The sequence below is a fragment of the Sturnira hondurensis genome, unplaced genomic scaffold, assembly GCF_014824575.4.
Source record: "Sturnira hondurensis isolate 20B ecotype Veracruz unplaced genomic scaffold, ASM1482457v3 Scaffold0006829, whole genome shotgun sequence".
NCBI lineage: Eukaryota > Metazoa > Chordata > Mammalia > Chiroptera > Phyllostomidae > Sturnira > Sturnira hondurensis.
Window position 1 is genome coordinate 1,374,912 of NW_028079460.1, and position 18,466 is coordinate 1,393,377.

Below are 18,466 nucleotides of genomic sequence, written 5' to 3' on the forward strand. Positions count from 1 at the left end.
TTTTCTAAGACTAACATTTCCCAGTTCCTTTCTACTGACAAGAGAAGCAACTCCATATTATGTATGCAAATGTTTTCAGATTTTGTGATAAAGGATTCCCTGATTGCTATGCTAGAGCTAATACTGGACAGAGATACTCCTCATAGCTTCAGTGACCACAGGCATCTGAATTCTCTATTAGCATAACGACCAAAAACTTACTACTTTCTGTAAGGCAAGTGAAGAAACTTTAGATTAGAGGGACTTGAAAGATCTTTGCAAAAGTTGTTTCTTGAGAGACGCAGTTTATTAACTAAAAACTGAATACTCTATTGACCCCAGAAGGGCTATTAAGTTTATAAAGTGTGTGTTGACTTTATTAACATTAGTCTTTTTCTAACTTGCCTAGTGGGGATCCTTCTGCTACTCTCAGTTCACTGGATGTAAGAATACAAGCGAAACCAACAATGAACTCACACAGTAACTGCCCCCACCCCCCAATGGCTACACGCAGAAATTCATCATAGTGGGAAGGAAATTGGAAGCAGATCATACTCTTCTGTAGGCCTGCTTCCTGATTTTCCTTGTACAATGCAACAATATGCTATTGTCTGTTGGAATGGCAGTGGCTGCTCTCATATTTATGTTTCTCCCATGTCTTACAGAGATGGAATTTCCCCTGGAACATTATACCCTAGAATTGCAAAACCATAAAGTTGCATATAATGAGTCTCTTTCTGGAAAAGTGGCTTTCCTGGATGAGAAGACAGTGGTGGTGACTGCTGTCCAGCTGGGCCAAACTAATCTGATCTTTGTCCATAAAAGTATCCTTTTGTTCAAGTCTTGGCCGCCAGTCTACCTTTCCCTGAGCGTGCTAGACGGGCTCCTTGGTGCAATAATGTGTTGATTGACTATAACACTTATTTTCTATATGTGTTATTTTAAACAAAGAATTATAAATGATAGTTGTCATAAGTTCTAACAAAATGTAGGTAAAGAAAGAGTAGTTGAAATTTGGGGTCTGTTGACTTAGTGCTTATTTGCAACCACAGTCAAATAAGAGACTGAGGAAAACAGAGTTTGGAGGAACTTGTGTGAATTTTATTAATTTTTCCTTACTATTTTTACATGAATAATTGAGAAAAGATGGTTAATTACTATTTGTATCAGTTGAATTGAGAATAATTTGTAGAAGTTCACTAAACCTGCTGTGTAAGGGTGTAACAAAGAGATATACGTAGAGCTCTGTTGTACTTGATGGAAACAAAGCAGAATAAGTGTTTAAATTTTCAGAAAATGGAAGCACTCAGATTCTGTAACTCAGTGTTTGATTTTGAAATATTTCCTATTGTTTAATATTTGTATCTGAAAGAAAATAATTTCTAAAAAATTATTTGTGTATTTATTTACTTTTAGATGAAAGGGAAGGGAGGGAGGGAAAGTGCCCCCAACCTAGGAACTGGCCTGCAACCCAGATATGTGCCTTTGACTGGGAATCGAACTGGCAACCCCTTGGTTCACAAGCCAGCACTTAATCCACTAAGCTATACCAGTCCTGAAAGAAATTAATTTATTCAGGAAATATTTTATCCCACTATATGCAGAACATTGTTCTAAGGTCTGGGGATACAGACTACTATTCTACTCAGGGTAGTTAGGGAGTTCTCTTTGATAAGGTGACATTGGAACAATGAGCCATTCAGCTATCTGGATGAAAGAGCCCCAGAAAGAGGAAGTAAAAATTGCAAAGGTTCTGAAGCAGGGGCATGTTTGGCATGTTTAAAGAAGAGCAAGGAAGACACTGAGCCTGAAGTGCAGAGAGTCTGGGGAAAGTAGTAGCAGGTGAACCAGAGGAGGGGAGGGAGTAAATTATGTAGGGTCTAGTAGGCTCACTCAGAGTTAGAACCCATCAGACTTGAAAGATACAATGTTTCTTCTAGAATGGTGTTAATTAGCTGTTTATATTATTTGTCTGAAAAATATTAAGAAGGTGTTTGAGCCAAAGTGGTTTGTTCTCTAGTCATTTTAAGGCCTCTAGAATATTTGTCAGTAAATACAGTAAGATCTACCAAATAAAGTCATTAATATTACTGAGCCCAGACACACAGTTGGGACTCAGTAACTGTTAATGACTTTGAAGAGCCCCACTTCTCTGAATTTCCTAGGCAGACTTACAAGATCTTTTAAAAAAATTCTTAGTGTATATTTATTTATTCCAAAGTAGTAAATACTCAAATGCATTATATTTAACTATTTATGTGTTTCTTGAGGACATGGATGGTGACTATTTATAATTTGTTCCAGCACCTGCCTTAGGGGGGCTGGTGGCACTGTTCATGAAGATGGGTAGTATGAGAGAAGGAACAGGTTTAAGGGAAAAGAAAACTATGCTAGTTCAGTTTTTTTGCATGTTAACTTGAATTATCTGTGTGACATTCAAGTAGAAATTTTTACTAGATCCGGAGGAGAAAATTTCAGAATGAAGATAGATATTTGAAAGTTAATTAGTTTATAGATAGGTGATAGGTGAAGCTGTTGCTGTAGATGGAATCGTCTAGCGAGGGCTATAGAGTTGGAAGAGAAGAGGGCGCAAGAGGAAACTGTTCCATACCAGCTTTTACAGTTCATGTGGAAGAAGAGAAACCCTAAAGGAGGCCAAGAAAGAATCTTTAAAAAGTGATAGGAGAACCAGGAGAGAGGAGCTTCGTGGTAACCAAGTGAAGAATTTACAGAGAATGTTCCTCGAGTGAAATAGGTAGAGATAAAGATAGAGACTATAGTACTAGGAAGTCTTGGCTTACTTTGTCAATTAAAAACAGCTTGGCTTTGAAAAGCAGGAGAAAAAGAAGGTAGAGGTTTGAAAAAGACATGAGAATTATAGGGTAGGGGAAACTTGGACATGTCTGTAAGTTAAATAGAGAGATGGCAGAGATATGGGAGAAAAGTGCAACATTTCTGAGGGGCAAGAGAACATGAGATTCAGAGTAGGTGGAAGGATTAGATGGAAGGAAGATTTTTGTTTTGTTTTGTTTATAAATTATTTTTTAAATTAACTTTTTATTTTTTTAAAGATTTTATTTATTTATCTTTAGAGGGGAGAGAAGGAGAGAAATATCAATGTATGGTTGCCTCTCGTGAGTCCCTTGCTGGGAACTGGCCTGCAACCCAGGCATGTGCCCTGGCTGGGAATTGAACCGCCATTGTGTGCTTCGCAGGCCCGTGCTCAATCCACTGAGCTACACCAGCCAGGGCTGGGAAGGAAGATGTTTTATTTTGATAACAGAAATGAATTAGTTTAGAGACCTATCAAGATCTGTTTCCTCATTCTGTAAAATGAAAGGAATGTTGTATTTCTGGATTTCTTCTACTCTTATATTTTATTAATGTTATATTAGAGTATCTAATCAGAATCAACTCTAGATTGGTAGAGTTGCTTACACAGTGTTTCAAAGATTTGCTTTAGCCCTAATTGGTATGGCTCAGTGAATTGAGTACCTGCCTGCAAACCAAAGAATAGATGCCCAGTCAAGGCACATGCCTGGGTTGTGGGCCAGGTCCCCAGTGGGTGCACACAAGAGGCAACCATACATTCATGTTTCTCTCCCTCTCTTTTTCCCTTTCTTCCCCTCTCTAAAAATAAATAAATAAGATTTTGTTTAAAAACTAAAAATTTTTAAAAAGATTTGCTTTAATAAATAGATAAAAAATTAAATACATAGAAGTAATCTTTAACTAGCATATCAATTGTATGTATATCTGCAGCTCCTCTGGAGTACTGAGGCAGCCTTACAAGTCTGATCCCTCAAGTAGATTAAATATTTTATTTCCATTATCACTATAGATGATGTAGTGCTAAATTGTAGCTTAGTGCATAACTGAATTAATACAACATTTCAATTAATATATTTGGAATTAATGAGTGTTTTCTGTTCAGTCATCTCAGTTATATATTTTTCAGCGCAGAAATAACTTAGCTCTTTTTTGTTTTGTTTTTTTAGAAGATCTCATTTTTTTAAATTTTAAATCTTTTATTATTTGTGCTATTACAGCTGTCTTCTTAGCTTTTGGATGCAGTATATTTTGAGATCATAGGTCTGTATATATGGATAGCAGATATCTAATTAGGTCTGTATATATGGATAGCAGAATAAATTTGTATTTCTGCTAGAATTTAACTGAAGGGAATAATGGGTAGTATGATGTATAAGTGATGCAGTAGTAATGTTGGTGGCAAAGAGAAAACATTTTGGTATTAAAGATTTGTTGCAGATAACAGAAAATCAATTAGTGGTTTTTTAAAACAGCCTACAGAGCCCAAGGCTACATGGCAAGTCATGCCTCACCTTATTCCTGCATCTCCAATGTTCATCCCTTCAGCCAGTGCCATGCCACTTTGTCCTGCTTTCCACTACAAGCTCCTGTGTAAGGATTTATTTGGGGAAAGGGTTCTACCCTGGCTGGTGTAGCTCAGTGAATTGAGCACGGGCCTGCGAACCAGACGATCGCGGTTCGATTCCCAGTCAGGGCACGTGCCTGGGTTGCAAGCCAGTTCCCTACAGAGGCCACTTCCCAGCACGGGATGCACGAGAAGCAACCATACACTGATGTTTCTCTTCCTCTCTCCTTCCCTTCCCCTCTAAAGATAAATAAATAAAGTATTTAAAAAGAAAAGAAAGAAAGGGTTCTGCAGCTAAATGAATATTAAAAGCACGGAGCATGACATTTTTTCTCTCATTCCATCTTCCTCGAATTTGAAATTCAAGAATACCTGATTCTGGTGACTACTGAGTCCCTCAGATTCTTCTCAGAAGTGTACAAATTTTTGCTTTTTAAAACAAGTTAAAATTTTTATTTATTTATTTGTTTAGACAGAGGGGAAGGGAGGGAGAAAAAGAGGGAGAGAAACATCAATGTGTGGCTGCTTCCTGTGCGCCATCACACTGGGGACTGGCCTGCAACCCAGGCATGTGCCCTGATTGGGAATCGAAGGGCAACCCCTTGCCTCACAGTCCCAGGCTCAATTCATTGAACCACATCAGCCAGGGTAGTTTTTGCTTTTCAAAGGATAGTAAAAGGTAGAATTTTGTTGGTGGGTTTATTTTTTTTCCTTTGGTAGCTCATGTTTTCTTTTCATCCAACTCTGGCTCATGTGATTTCCTTAAGCAAAAATTAAGATGTCCATATGCGATCTGTGTCTGGACTTCCAAACTGCACCATATATGTTGTAGAGCCTGGATTTTTAGGTATTTTTAGATAATGATTTTCTGAAAGCTAAAAAGCTAAAGTGAGTGCATTAAAAAGTACAATGCTTCTTTAACCTTCATTTTGAGACCTAATTAACTTCAACTTCAACTTTACTTTGACATGTTTTCACACATTGTTCTGGTTATATGTTGTCTGCAAGAGTGAAGCATCTGGAAACAGATTGTAGAAAAATATGAAGATTCATGTAATAAAATGTTGGGTTAGGAAAAGAGACTTTATACAAGAGAAAAGAATCTGAATATCTTTAGACCATTTACAACAATTTGACTGAAAATAGCTAAAGTCTTTCTTGACACATTATGAATGAACACAGTTGTGGTTTGTTTTTGTGTACAGATATAACTGAGAGTATTTCTTTGTACCTGAGCTCAGTTGAGCCAAAGATCTTTGGAACCCCAAATTATTATACAGTTTGATAGAATGAAGTACAGGATTTACTTTAGAAACTCTCCCAATATTTTTGGTTTTGATTTGTGTGTAGGTTTCACAGTCCACCCTGGAGACCGATGGAGCCTAGAGGTGGGACAGGTGTATGTCATCACAGTAGAAGTGTTTGATAAAGGCAGCACAAAGGTCTACATTTCAGATGTGAGTCTTTCCTTTGTGTTTTTTGTAGCCCCTTGTACGGATAAGTCTTTGAGTGAGCCTATGTCTGTGGGTACATGCGTGTGGCTAGGGAGCCAGTTTTTTCCTTTGCTCCCAGATTTTACCTTTGGAAATACAAGTTACTACATCATCATCATCATTATTAGTAAATAGTTCTGTCCTTGAGGAACAGCAGCCAAAGTAAAAGATAGGATTTGGTCAGAACTATAGAAAAGAACTGAAGGAGCACCAGTGGTGACGCTTTGGAGGGAACCCTCATTCTACAACTGCATTCAGAGATGGTCACCACAGTTTCGTAGAGACGAGAGGAGTAGTGTGAACATCAAGGGTGAAGTGTACTACCACTCACTCTCCAGGAGCCCCGCCCCCGGAGAACTGTGAGACTACGGAGTGGCAAAAACCACATTCAAATTTACCTAAGGTTTGTCTTTATTTCTGATTACTTGCCATTAACAGGTCTTTCACAAACTGGCACCACTTTAAAATTACATCTTTCAAACTTAGAATTTCATGAGAGAGAGCAAAGATTTTGTTTTTATTTATTTATTTATCCCCAGAATGCATAGCCACACTTTTTCTCTTTAATGCTTTGGGATTAAGATGGCTTTAGGGGAAAAAACATTTCTTCAGGTTTGTGTTGCTGTTGGGCTAATTTTCAGAACATGAGGATCATGTGCTGGTTCCTACCAGAGTTCTTTGAAGAGCAGCTAACCACTGTGAATGGATCTTACCGTGTAGTGAAAGCCCTGAAAGATGGGGTTGTGGTGATAAACGCATCCCTGACTTCCATCATTTACCAGGTAGGAGCTAACAGGATCGTCTTTTAATTCTGAGAACACTGATGTGGGGGAGGAGAAAAATTTCTGAGAACACTGATGAGGCTTTCTGATTTTTTCTTTTCTTTTCTTTTTTCTGCAAAAAACTACGGTGAGTGAGGCTTTCTGATTCTTGATTTGGAAGCAGATATGTGGCATATCCCACCTTTACCTTCCACATAAATAAAAAACTGACAAACACTACAATCAGTAGTTTTTACCTCTATCAGTTTTCTGTTCCACTCTTTGTTATTATACGTATCTGCATTGATGACACTATATTTATGAATATAAATTCAGAACTACCATTTGAAGTTCCTTTAAATAATTATTTCAAGTGCACAGGCATCATCAGGGCCACATAGAGTACTATCTACTCTAAAAGCCAGAGGATTAATCTACCAGTTTAATTAACCATGCCTCCCACATTGAACTTTTGCATTATTTCCAGTCTCTTACTATTGAAAATGGCATAGCAGTATTTTTGTATTGTATAATTTTTTCCTTTTGGTTAATTTTCATATTATATATATAATATCAGAAATGAAGTTACTGGGTAAAGAGATAAGGAATGAATTTGTTTTAATACCTCTAAAATGTATAAGTCCCTGAGTTTTAAAAGCCTGTCAAATTTGTTTCCCTCCCTTAGACCTAATTTTTTTTCCAGTTGTCCTTTTTTGTTTTGTTTTTTTAAATTTTTTTTAGATTTTATTTATTTATCTTTAGAGGGGAAGGGAAGGAGAGAGGGAGAGAAATATCAATGTATGGTTGCCTCTCATGAGTCCCCTGCTGGGAACTGGCCTGCAACCCAGGCATGTGCCCTGACTGGGAATTGAACCAAGATCGTGTGCTTTGCAGGCCCGTGCTCAATGCACTGAGCCACACCAGCCAGGGCTCCAGTTGTCCTTTTACCCAGTCGTTTAAGACAAAATCTTGAGTCCCCTGTGACTCTGCCTTTTTCCTCACCTTCTACATTCAGTATGTAATTGAATGCTATGTCTTGTAAATGTCTCACAAACACATTTCTTACTATCCCCATTGCAGTCTTTCACCTTGCCTTTCACAGTAGCTTTTTAACTGGTATTTCTACGTCCAATATTGCCCCTAGAATGATATTCCCAAAGTTAAAAAAATCATTATGTATTTACTGTTTCAATTCCTTTGGTGGCTTACCATTGATTTTAGGTAAATTTTAAACTCCTTAATGTGGTTTTCTAGGACTTGCTATGAAGAGATTACAAACTGGTGATCTGCAGACTATCTTGTGTAGTCTTACTTTGTTTTGTTTTTTGGCATCTGAGCCTCATTTGGGGAAATTTCAAATAAAACCCAAAAGTTCTGATTCTCTAGATCACGTGAAAATCTGGCAGTGCTGACCCGGAATAGATAGTGGCCATGCCATTTAGACTACCCTTTCCAGGTTTCCATATTTCCTGCCAGTCCCAGTTATTTTACACTTAGCTTAATAAGCATGTCTGTGTTACCTACTTGGTACTCACAGGCATTTGAGTTTGTGACTCTTCTAAATGATTGGCTCCTGACAATTTCTGCAGCTTTGAGTCTTGTCACTTCCCTCTCTTATGTTTCAGCCACATTGAACTTTCAGTTTCTAGAAAGTGTCTTGTTTCTTTTTACCTCTAAGCTTTATTTATTTTTTAAAGCAGTTTTTTAAAAGACGTTTAAAAAGTTATTTATCTTTAGAGGGGAAGGGAAGGATAGAGGGAGAGAAATATCAATGTATGGTTGCCTCTTGTGCATCCCCTGCTGGGAACTGGCCTGCAACCAAGGCATGTGCCCTGATTGGGAATCAAACTGAGATCCTTTGGTTCGCAGGCCTGCGCTCAATCCACTGAGCTATACCAGCCAGGGCTCTAAGCTTTATTTTTGTTTTGATAAATAAATACAGTTCCTCTTGTTCACAATACTTCCTATCTGTTGTACAAGTCCACCTTAAACATTAGTTCCTTGGGTATGTTTTCCCCTTTAATATATTTCCAGAGCTCCCTGAACTTCCAAGATCACAATAATTATCATACTTTAGTGTTTTACTTGCTTCTTTCAAAAGGTGATAAACTTTGAGGCCCATGATTATGCCTAGTGTGCTCACAACTGTTGCCTTTACATCCAACAAGAGTGACTGATGAAATACAGTTGTTACAAATAAGTATTTGTTTGTTTGTTTTTAAATATTTTATTTATTTACCTTTAGAGAGAGAGAGTAAGGGAAGGAGAAAGAGTGGGAGAGAAACATCAATGCGTGGCTGCCTCTAAAGTGTCCCCCACTGGGGACCTGGCCTACAACCCAGGCATGTGCCCTGACTGGGAACTGAACCAGTGACCCCCTGCTTCACAGGCTCACACTCAATCCACTGAGCCACATCAGCCAGGGCACAAATAAGTATTTGTTAAATGAATGAGTGAATGGTGTTTGGGTTAGTTATAGTCAGGTATGGATCTATATTCATTGTTAAAAGATCTCCAGTTTTTTCAACAGTGTCAACTGCAGTGATTTTTTAAATCCATTGTTGAGGTATTTCTGGCAGTTTGATCCCATTCTGGAATCACTCTTCAATCCCACAGATCTTGCTTTAAAAAAAGAAAAAAAGATTTTATTTATTTATTTTTAGAGAGAGGGGAAGGGAGAAAGAAAGAGAGGGAGAGAAACACCGATTGGTTGCCTCTCTCACAGGACCCGTTTAGGGGCTGAACCTTGCAACCCAGGCATGTGCCCCAACCAGAACTGAGCCAGAGATCTTTCCATTCTCAGGCCTGCACGCAACCCACTGAGCACACCAGCCAGGGCTGGTGTGAAGATTTTAGCTCATATATCCATAATCTTAATTCAGTGAGATTAGAGGGAAGTGTTGAGTTTTCCTAGTTTCCTCACTATCTAGTAAAGAAAGTTGGATAATAATTCACCCTTTTCTGTATTTGGGGGTAAGATGTAGATTATTATATGATCTGAATTTAGAAGTCTTTTTTGAACATACTGGAGCATACAGCCATTTCGGAGGAAGAGTTATCATTAATAACTTCTTAAAACTTTATTTTGATATTATTATATATTTAGAGGAAGATGAATAAATTATACATAGGACAGAGAAGATGTAGAAGCGGCCAATAAACACATAAAAATATATTCAACATGATTAGGAAAATCCAGATCAAAACCACAAGATACCACTTCACACCCAACTGGCTAAAAAAAAAAGCAGACGGCCTTGGCTGGGTGGCTCAGTTGGTTAGAGTGTCATCCCGTGCACCAAAGGTCACAGTTTCCACTCCCAGTCAGGGCACATGCTTAGACCACGGATTCATTCCCTGGTCAGGGCACATGCGAGAGGCAGCCAACTGATGTTTCTCTCTCACACTGATGTTTCTCTCCCTCCCTACCTCTCTCTCTCTCTCTCTTTCTCTTCCTCTCTCTCTAAAATCAACAAAGATATCTTTGGGTGAGGATTAAAAAAAAAGACAGACAATGACAAGTGTTGGTGAGCATGTAGAGAAACCGTAACCTTCATACACTGTTAATGGGAATGTAAAATGTTACAGCTACTTTGGAAAACAGGTGTCAGTTCATCAGGAGACCAAGCCTTGAATTACTGTACCACCCAGCAAATTCACTCTTGTGCATATATGCAAGAGACATGAAAACATATGTTGACCCAAAACCCTGTACATGGACATTCATAGTAGCATTATTTATAATAGAAGGGAAAATGTGCATCAACTGGTGAATAGATAAATTATGGCATATCCATACAGAATATTTGGCAATAAAAAGTGAAGTAATAATATATGCTACAATGTAGATAATGTTTGAAAACATTAGGCTAAGTGGAAAAAGCTAGACACAAAGCACAAAGGCAATGTGTTTTATGATTCTATTTACATGAAATGCCAAGAATAGGCAAATCTATAGAGACAGGAAATAGTGGTCACCTAGAGCTGGGGGAGGCAATGGGGAACTTGGAGAGTAACAACTAATTAGGTCTGGGATTTGCTTCTGTGTAATGAAAGTATTCTAAAATTTATTATGGTGATGAATATAAAACTGTGAATATACTGTCATTACATTGTATACTTTAAGTGGATGAATCATATAGTATGTAATTATGTCAATAAAATTGTTAAAATAAACATATATTTAGTCCATAAAGTTCCTTGAACCCTTTATCAAGTTTTCCCAACAGTGACATCTTATATAACTGTAAGAATTTCAGAAAATTAACATTTGTACAATATTATTAATTATACTTTAGACCTTAGACAGTTTTTTAAAAGATTTTATTTATTTATTTAAGAGAAAGGAGAAGGGAGAGAGAGAAAGGACAGAAACATTGATGTGTGAGAGAGACACTGATCAGTTGCCTCTCATATGTCACCCCAACCAGAGACCATATCCGCAATCCAGGCATGTGCCCTGATGGGCAGTTGAACTGGTGACATTTTGCTTTGTGGGACGATGCCCAACAAACTGAGCCACACCAGTCAGGGCCAAACCTTAGTCAGTTTTTTCATATACTCCAGTGAGTGTGTATGTGTAGTATAGGTCTGTGAAATTTCAGCCCACAGACAGATTCATGTAGGAGCTATCATCATCATGATATAAAACTGTTCCATCACCACAGAAGAAATCTTTTATATGAGTTTTTTATAGTTGTACCCACTTCTCCTGTCCTTTCTCTATCCCCTAGCATTTGATCTCCATTTCTAAAGTTTTATCAGCTTACGGATGTTATATAATCAACTCATATCTTTTAAGATTGGGAGTTTCAACTAAGCATAATGCCCTTGAGATCTATCCAAATCATTGCATATATCAATATTTTATTTTTTAAAATTGCTGAGTAGTATACCATTGTATAGATATACTGGACTTTGTTTTAACTAGTCACCTGCTAGAAAACATTTAGGTTGTTTCTAGTGTTTGGCTATTACAAATAAGGCTGCTCTAAACATTCTTGTACAGATTTTGGTAAGAACATAAGTTTTCGTTTCTCTGTGATAAAATGCCCAAGAGTGCAATTCATACATCATATAGTACTACATATTTAGTTTTATAAGCAACTGACCACAGTTAACATCATACTCTGCAGGGAAAAACTAAAAGCATTTCCCTTAAGATCGGGTATAAGACACTCTTATTCAACATAGTACTGGAAGTCCTAGCCACAGCAATCAGATAAGAACATGAAATAAAAGGCATCCAAATTGGAAGGGAAGAAGTAAAGCTGTCATTATTTGTAGATGACATGAATACTGTATGTAGAGAACCCTAAAGATTCCACCTAAAAACTACTAGAACTAATAAATGAAATTCAGTAAAGTAGCAGGATATTCAGAAATTGGTTGCATTTTTTATATACCAATAAACAACTATCAGAAAGGAAAACTGAAAAAAAGATTCTCATTTACAATTGCCTGAAAAATACCTAGGAATCAATTTAACCAAGGAAGTGAAAGATCTGTACTTGGAAAATTATAAGACACTAAAGAAAGTTATTAAAGAAGATACAAATAATTGGAAATATATACTGTGTTCTTGGATAAGAAGAATAAACATCATTAAAATGTCAATGCTACCCAAAGCAATCTACAGATTCAACAAAATTCCTATCAAGATACCAGTGGTGTATTTCACAGAACTGGAACAAATATTCCAAAAATTTACATGGAACTACAGAATACCTGGAATAGCAACAGCAATATTGAGAAAGAAGAACAAAGTTAGAGGAATCATGCTACTTGATATCAAACTATACTACAAGACATAGTAATCAAAACAGCATGGTACTGGCATAAAAAGACATGTAGACTATTGAACAGAATACAGATCCCAGAAATAAACCCACACTTTTTTCTTTCTTAAAATATATTTTATTGATTACACTATTACAGCTGTCCCATTTCCCCCCTTCACTTTCCTCCACACTGCACACCCTCTCCAACCGACATTCCCCCCTTTTAGTTCATGTCCATGTGTCATACTCATTAGTTCCTTAGCTTCTACATTTCCCATACTATTCTTGCTCTCCCCCTATTTTCTACCTACCATCTATGCTACTTATTCTCTGTACCTTTTCCCCCTCTCTCCTCCTCCCACTCCCCTGTTGCTAACCCTCCATATGATCTTCATTTCTATCGTTCCACTTCTGATCTAGCTGTCCTCTTGGTTTGCTTTTGTTTTAGGTGTGGTTGTTAATAACTGTGAGTTTGCTATCCTTTCACTGTTAATATTTTTCACCTTCTATTCCCAGTCAGGGCACATTCCTGGGTTGCAGGCCAGTTCCCTGCAGGCCAACTCCCAGCAGGGGATGCGCAAAAGGCAACCATACATTGATGTTTCTCTCCCTCTCTCCTTCCCCTCTAAAGATAAATAAATTAATTAAAAAAATATTTTTCACCTTCTTTTTCTTAGATAGGTCCCTTTAACATTTCATATAATAAGGGCTTGGTGATGATGAACTCCTTGAACTTGATCTTATCTGAGAAGCACTTTATCTGTCCTTCCATTCTAAATGAAAGTTTTGCTGGATAAAGCAATCTTGGCTGTAGGTTTTTGGATTTCATGACTTGGAATACTTCTTTCCAGCCCCTTCTTGTCTGTAAGGTCTCTTTTGAGAAATCCACTGACAGTCTGATGGGTACTCCTTTGTAGGTGACTGTCCCCTTATCCCTTGATGCTTCTAGGATTCTCTCCTTCATTTTAGTCTTGGGTAATGCAATTATGATGTGCCTTGGTGTGTTCCTTCTTGGGTCCAACTTCTTTGGAACTCTCTGAGCTTCCTGGATTTCCTGGAAGTCTATTTCCTTTGCCAGACTGGGGAAGTTCTCCTTTATTATTTGTTCAAATACGTTTTCCAGTCGTGGCTGTTTCTTTCCCCCTTCTGGTACCCCTATAATCCGGATGTTGGAACGTTTAAAGATGTCCTGGAGGTTCCTAAGCCTCTCCTCATTGTTTTGAATTCTCATTTCTTCATTCCTTTCTGGTTGGATGTTTCGTTCTTCCTTCTGGTCCACTCCATTGGTTTGAGTCCCCGTTTCCTTTCCATCACTATTGGTTTCCTGTGCATTTCCCTTCATTTCAATTAGTTTAGCCTTCATATGTTCCTCTAATTTGTGACTATAATCAACCAGTTCTGTGAGCATCCTGATGACCAGTGTTTTGAACTGTACATCTGAGAGGCTGGCTATTTCTTGGTCACTTAGAGTTATCGGCTCTGGGGCTTTGAGTTCTTCTTGAGCCATCTTTTGGACTGTTCCTACCTGTTACGTATCAGGATCGGAGCCCTAGGTATTCACCAGGGCGGGGACACTCAGTTGCCGGGCTGTGACGCTGTATGTGGGGGCGGGGTCAAAGAGGAGCAATGGCAGTCCCATCTACCGCCTCCCACGGCTGCTGCTGCAGCTGCCACTGTCACCGGGGCCCATGCGTTTCTTCCCACTGGATGTGAATGTGACACCGCCATCAGCCCTCCACCACTGGGTTCGCCCCGGGGAGCCTGCCAGGTCTGTCTCACTGTGGGCGAATGTGCGACCGTGGTCAGTCTGCCCTGCACCCTGACTGGGTCCGGGCTGCCTGTGTGCCTGGGTTAGGGGATCTTTCCTGCCCAACCCTGCTCTGGCACTGGCTCCGCCCCTCTTACTGGTCCTGGTTGAAGGGTTCGTTGTTGTCGGACTTCCGTATAGTTCAATTTTCTGTTCTTTGGCTGTGTCTTTGTTTACTAAACCTTTGTTGTATTCAAACTTGGTTGTGGGAGAAGGCACAGTGTTTCCACCTATGCCTCCATCTTGGCAGAAGTCCTCGGATCCTTTTTTGTCTTGATGCACCTGTTAAGTAGTGAGGGGCAGAGCCTTAGGTATTCACCAGGGCGGGGCGGGTATTCACATCGCTCTTTGTGGGGGAGGGGTCCAAGAGGGAACAGTGGAGCTTGCTCCACTCTCAGCTGGACTTCAGTGTCTTCCCCCAGCACCTTCTGGTGCTGATTCCCATGTGGGTGGGTTTGTGTATGTTCTAGGACCCCATGGGTCTCTCCAACAAACTCTCCTGTGAGGCAGAGAGACTTCTCCCAGCACTTCAGCATCCACTGGTGTTTTCAATTGGTGTTTTGAGGCTTAATTTCCCTGTGAGTGGAGCCCTGGGTTGCACAGTCTGTCTCACTCCCTATTTTCCCCCGGTTTATCTGCATGCAAATCTGGGATGGCCCGGTCCACCAGCCACCTGGCGCTCTGTGCCCCTGTGCCCCTCCACAATCTGCTGCCTCGCTGGCTTTGCCTATTGCCACCCCATGCCCGGGGCCTGCCAGCCACTTCTTTTTTTGCCTCGACCCCTCCCCACTCGGCTGCCTGTCTCCGCCCCTCCTACCAGTCTGGATGAATGTGTCTATTTTAACTCCTTGGTTATTGGACTTCCATACAGTTCATTTTCCTGTCAGTACTGGTTATTTTTTTTCAAAGATCTTTTTTATTCATTATTTATCTTTAGAGGGGAAGGGAAGGAGAGAGGGAGAGAAATATCAATGTATGGTTGCCTCTCGTGAGTCCCCTGCTGGGAACTGGCCTGCAACCCAGGCATGTGCCCTAACTGGGAATCGAACCGCGATCGTGTGGTTCTCAGGCCCACGCTCAATCCACTGAGCTACACCAGCCAGAACTGTACTGGTTATTTTGTTTCTAAATTTTTGTTCTTCTTTTGGTTGTGTGAGGAGGCACAGTATGTCTATCTACTCCTCCATGTTGGCTGGAAGTCCTCAACCCACATTTTTATGGTCAATTAATATTTGACAAAGCAGGTAAGAACATACAATAAGGTAATGACAGCTTTTTTGATAAATGGTGTTGGGAAAATTGGGTAGATACATGTAAACAAATGAAACTAAACCATCTTCTCACACCATACACAAAAATAAAGTCAAAATGGATAAAAAACTTAATGTAAGACTCAAAACCATAAAACTCCTAGAAGAAAGAATAGGCGGTAAAATCTCAGACATTTCTTGTAGCAATATTTTTTTCTGTTATATCTCCTTGGGCAAGGGAAACAACAACAAAAAACAAATGGAGCTATATCAAACTAAAAAGTTTTTTCACAGAAAAGGAAACCATCAAAAAGAAAGAAAGAAAGAAAAAGGAACGTGTAAAAAGGACCCATGGACAAAGATAGCCCGGGGGGGGGTTTGAATGTAGGAGGTGGGGGTGAGAAGGGCAGGGGAAAGTAATGGGGGAGAAATGGGGACAACTGTAATCGAACAACAATAAAAAATTAAAACAAAAAATGAAAAGATAACCTATTGAATGGGAGATATGTGCCAGTGAAACATCCAATAAGGTGTTCACACCCAAAATTTATAAAAAACTCATACAATTCAATACCCACAAAACAAACAATAGTCTCAAACAGTAGTGTCAATGTATTTACTTATTTGCTTACTGTAATCAATCTCCCAACCAAGCCAGTCAATTGCATATTATGTTTCTGTCTAATGTATTGTGCTGTAAGTTAAGAAATATGCATATGCCCTGGCTGGCGTAGCTCAGTGGGTTGAGCGCGGGCCTGCGACCAGACGATCATGGTTCGATTCCCAGTCAGGGCACATGACTGGGTTGCAGGCCAGTTCCCAGCAGGGGATGCAGGAGAAGCAACCATATATTGATGTTTCTCTTCCTCTCTCTTTTCCTTCCCCTCTAAAGATAAATAAATAAAATATATTTTTAAAAAAGAAATATGCATATGTTTGGGGGCTTTTGTTGTTTTCAGAGCTTTTATCAAATACTCTTAAGTAAACTTTTAGTGATTACACATTGTCTTTATTATTAAGAGAGCAATCCAATGGTTTCTTACATTCTTTATATGTTTTAAACATAAGTTCCTAATGATTCTAACAACCTAAAAATACCTAATAACCTAAACAATGTTTTCTTTACATTAGTGTTGTCAAATGCATCAGCGGACACATACATACATTTATATCTACATACACCTAAATGGAAGAAATCTTGGGATCACTTTGTTTTATAAAAATATACTTCTAATATATAAGCAAATGACATTTATCTATTCTTACTCAATGATACATTATTTATAGATATGCATATTTTTTAAAGACCTTTATCAGGTAACATATGAAGAGGAGTATATGGCAGGACCCTGTAGCTCACATTCACAGGAGCTATAATCATCACTCATTTTGATTTCTAATATTAAACCAACCTTACAGTCTTGGGATTAACTTCCCCTAATCGTGATTTGTTATCTTTTTATACATTGCTGCATTTAATTTGCTAAAGAGATATATTCTTAAGGGCCTGTAGCTTTTCCCCCTTCTTCTATTTCTTTTTTGTAATGTTTTTATCAGATTTTGATATTAAGATAATATTGGCTTCATAAAATGAGTTGGAAAGTAATTGTTTTTATTTTCCAGAAAAGTTTGTATAGTACTGGTGGCATTTCTTCCTTAATTATTTGGTAGAATTCATCAATGGGTGCATTTGAGTTTGGAAGTTTCTTTATGGGAAGTTTTATTTATTATTGTGATAAACTATGCATAACAAAATTTACCATTTTAATTATTTTTGTACAATTCAGTGACATTAAAACATTTACATTGTGTGCAACTCTCAGCACCCGCCTATGTGCAGAACTTTATCGTCTTCCCAAACTGACACTCTGTTCCCCTTAAACAACAACCCGCTACTCCCTTACCCCTACCACCTGGTGCTCACCACTCTAGCTCCTCTCTATGGTTTTGACTATTCTAGATCCCTCATGAAAGTGGAATCACAATATTTGTCCCTTTGTATCTAGCTCATTTCACTTGATATAATGTCTTCAGGGTCCATTTATATTGTAGCATGTATCAGAATTTCATTCCTTTTTAAGGCTGAATAATATTCCATTATTTGAATATGCCACACTTTGTTTCTTATTTATCTGTTGATGTATTTGGGTTGTTTCCACCTTTTGGCTATTATAAATAATGCTCCTATGAGCATGGATATACAAATACCTTGTCAAGTCCCTGGTTTCAGTCCTTTTGGGTATATATATATATATATATATACTCAGAAGTAGATTTGCTAGATAATTGGCAAATTTATGTTTAATTTTTGAGGAACCATAATACTGTTTCTCATATTGGCAGAACTATTTTACAATCCACCAGCAGTTTACAAGGGTTCTGATTTCTCTGTGTCCTCACAAACACACATTTTCTGGTTTTTGATAACAGCTGCCTTAACGGATATGAAGTGGCATCTCATGATATTTTTTCTTTCTTTTTTAATTCAAAAGTTTATTGGTTTTATTGTTATTTTATTTTTTGATTTTTGTTTTTAAATGTATTTTGTTGATTATACTATTACAGTTGTCCCATTTTTTTCTCTCTTTTATTTCCCTCTACCCTGTACCCCCTCTCCCACCAGCATTCCACCCAACTTAGTTCATGTACAGGGTCATTCATATAAGTTCTTTGGCTTCTCCATTTCTCATACTATTCTGAACTTCCCCGTCTATTTTGTACCTACCAATTTATACTTCTTATTTCCTGTACCTTTTCCCTCATTCTACCCCCTCCCTCTCCTCACTGATAACCCTCCATGTGATCTCCATTTCTGTGACTGTTCCTGTTCTAGTTGTTTCTTTAGTTTTTTTAAAATTTAATTTATTTATCTTTAGAGCAGAAGGGAAGGAGAGGAGGAGAGAAATATCAATGTGTGGTTGCCTCTCGTGCATCCCCTACTGGGAACTGGCCTGCAACCCAGGCATGTGCCCTGACTGGGAATCGAACCTTGATCGTGTG

The 18,466-nt window shown here is 38.5% G+C and overlaps 1 protein-coding gene across 1 annotated transcript in view; it reads left to right on the top strand.

Annotated features, from left to right (window-relative positions):
• Positions 1-18,466, top strand: part of NUP210L (nucleoporin 210 like) — a 121,338-nt gene that overhangs the window by 17,269 nt on the left and 85,603 nt on the right. Inside the window, exons 7-10 of the mRNA XM_037050703.1 lie at positions 645-803; positions 5,154-5,222; positions 5,726-5,832; positions 6,510-6,650. Coding sequence (XP_036906598.1) covers positions 645-803; positions 5,154-5,222; positions 5,726-5,832; positions 6,510-6,650 — 476 coding nt within the window. The remainder of the gene's footprint in view (positions 1-644; positions 804-5,153; positions 5,223-5,725; positions 5,833-6,509; positions 6,651-18,466) is intronic.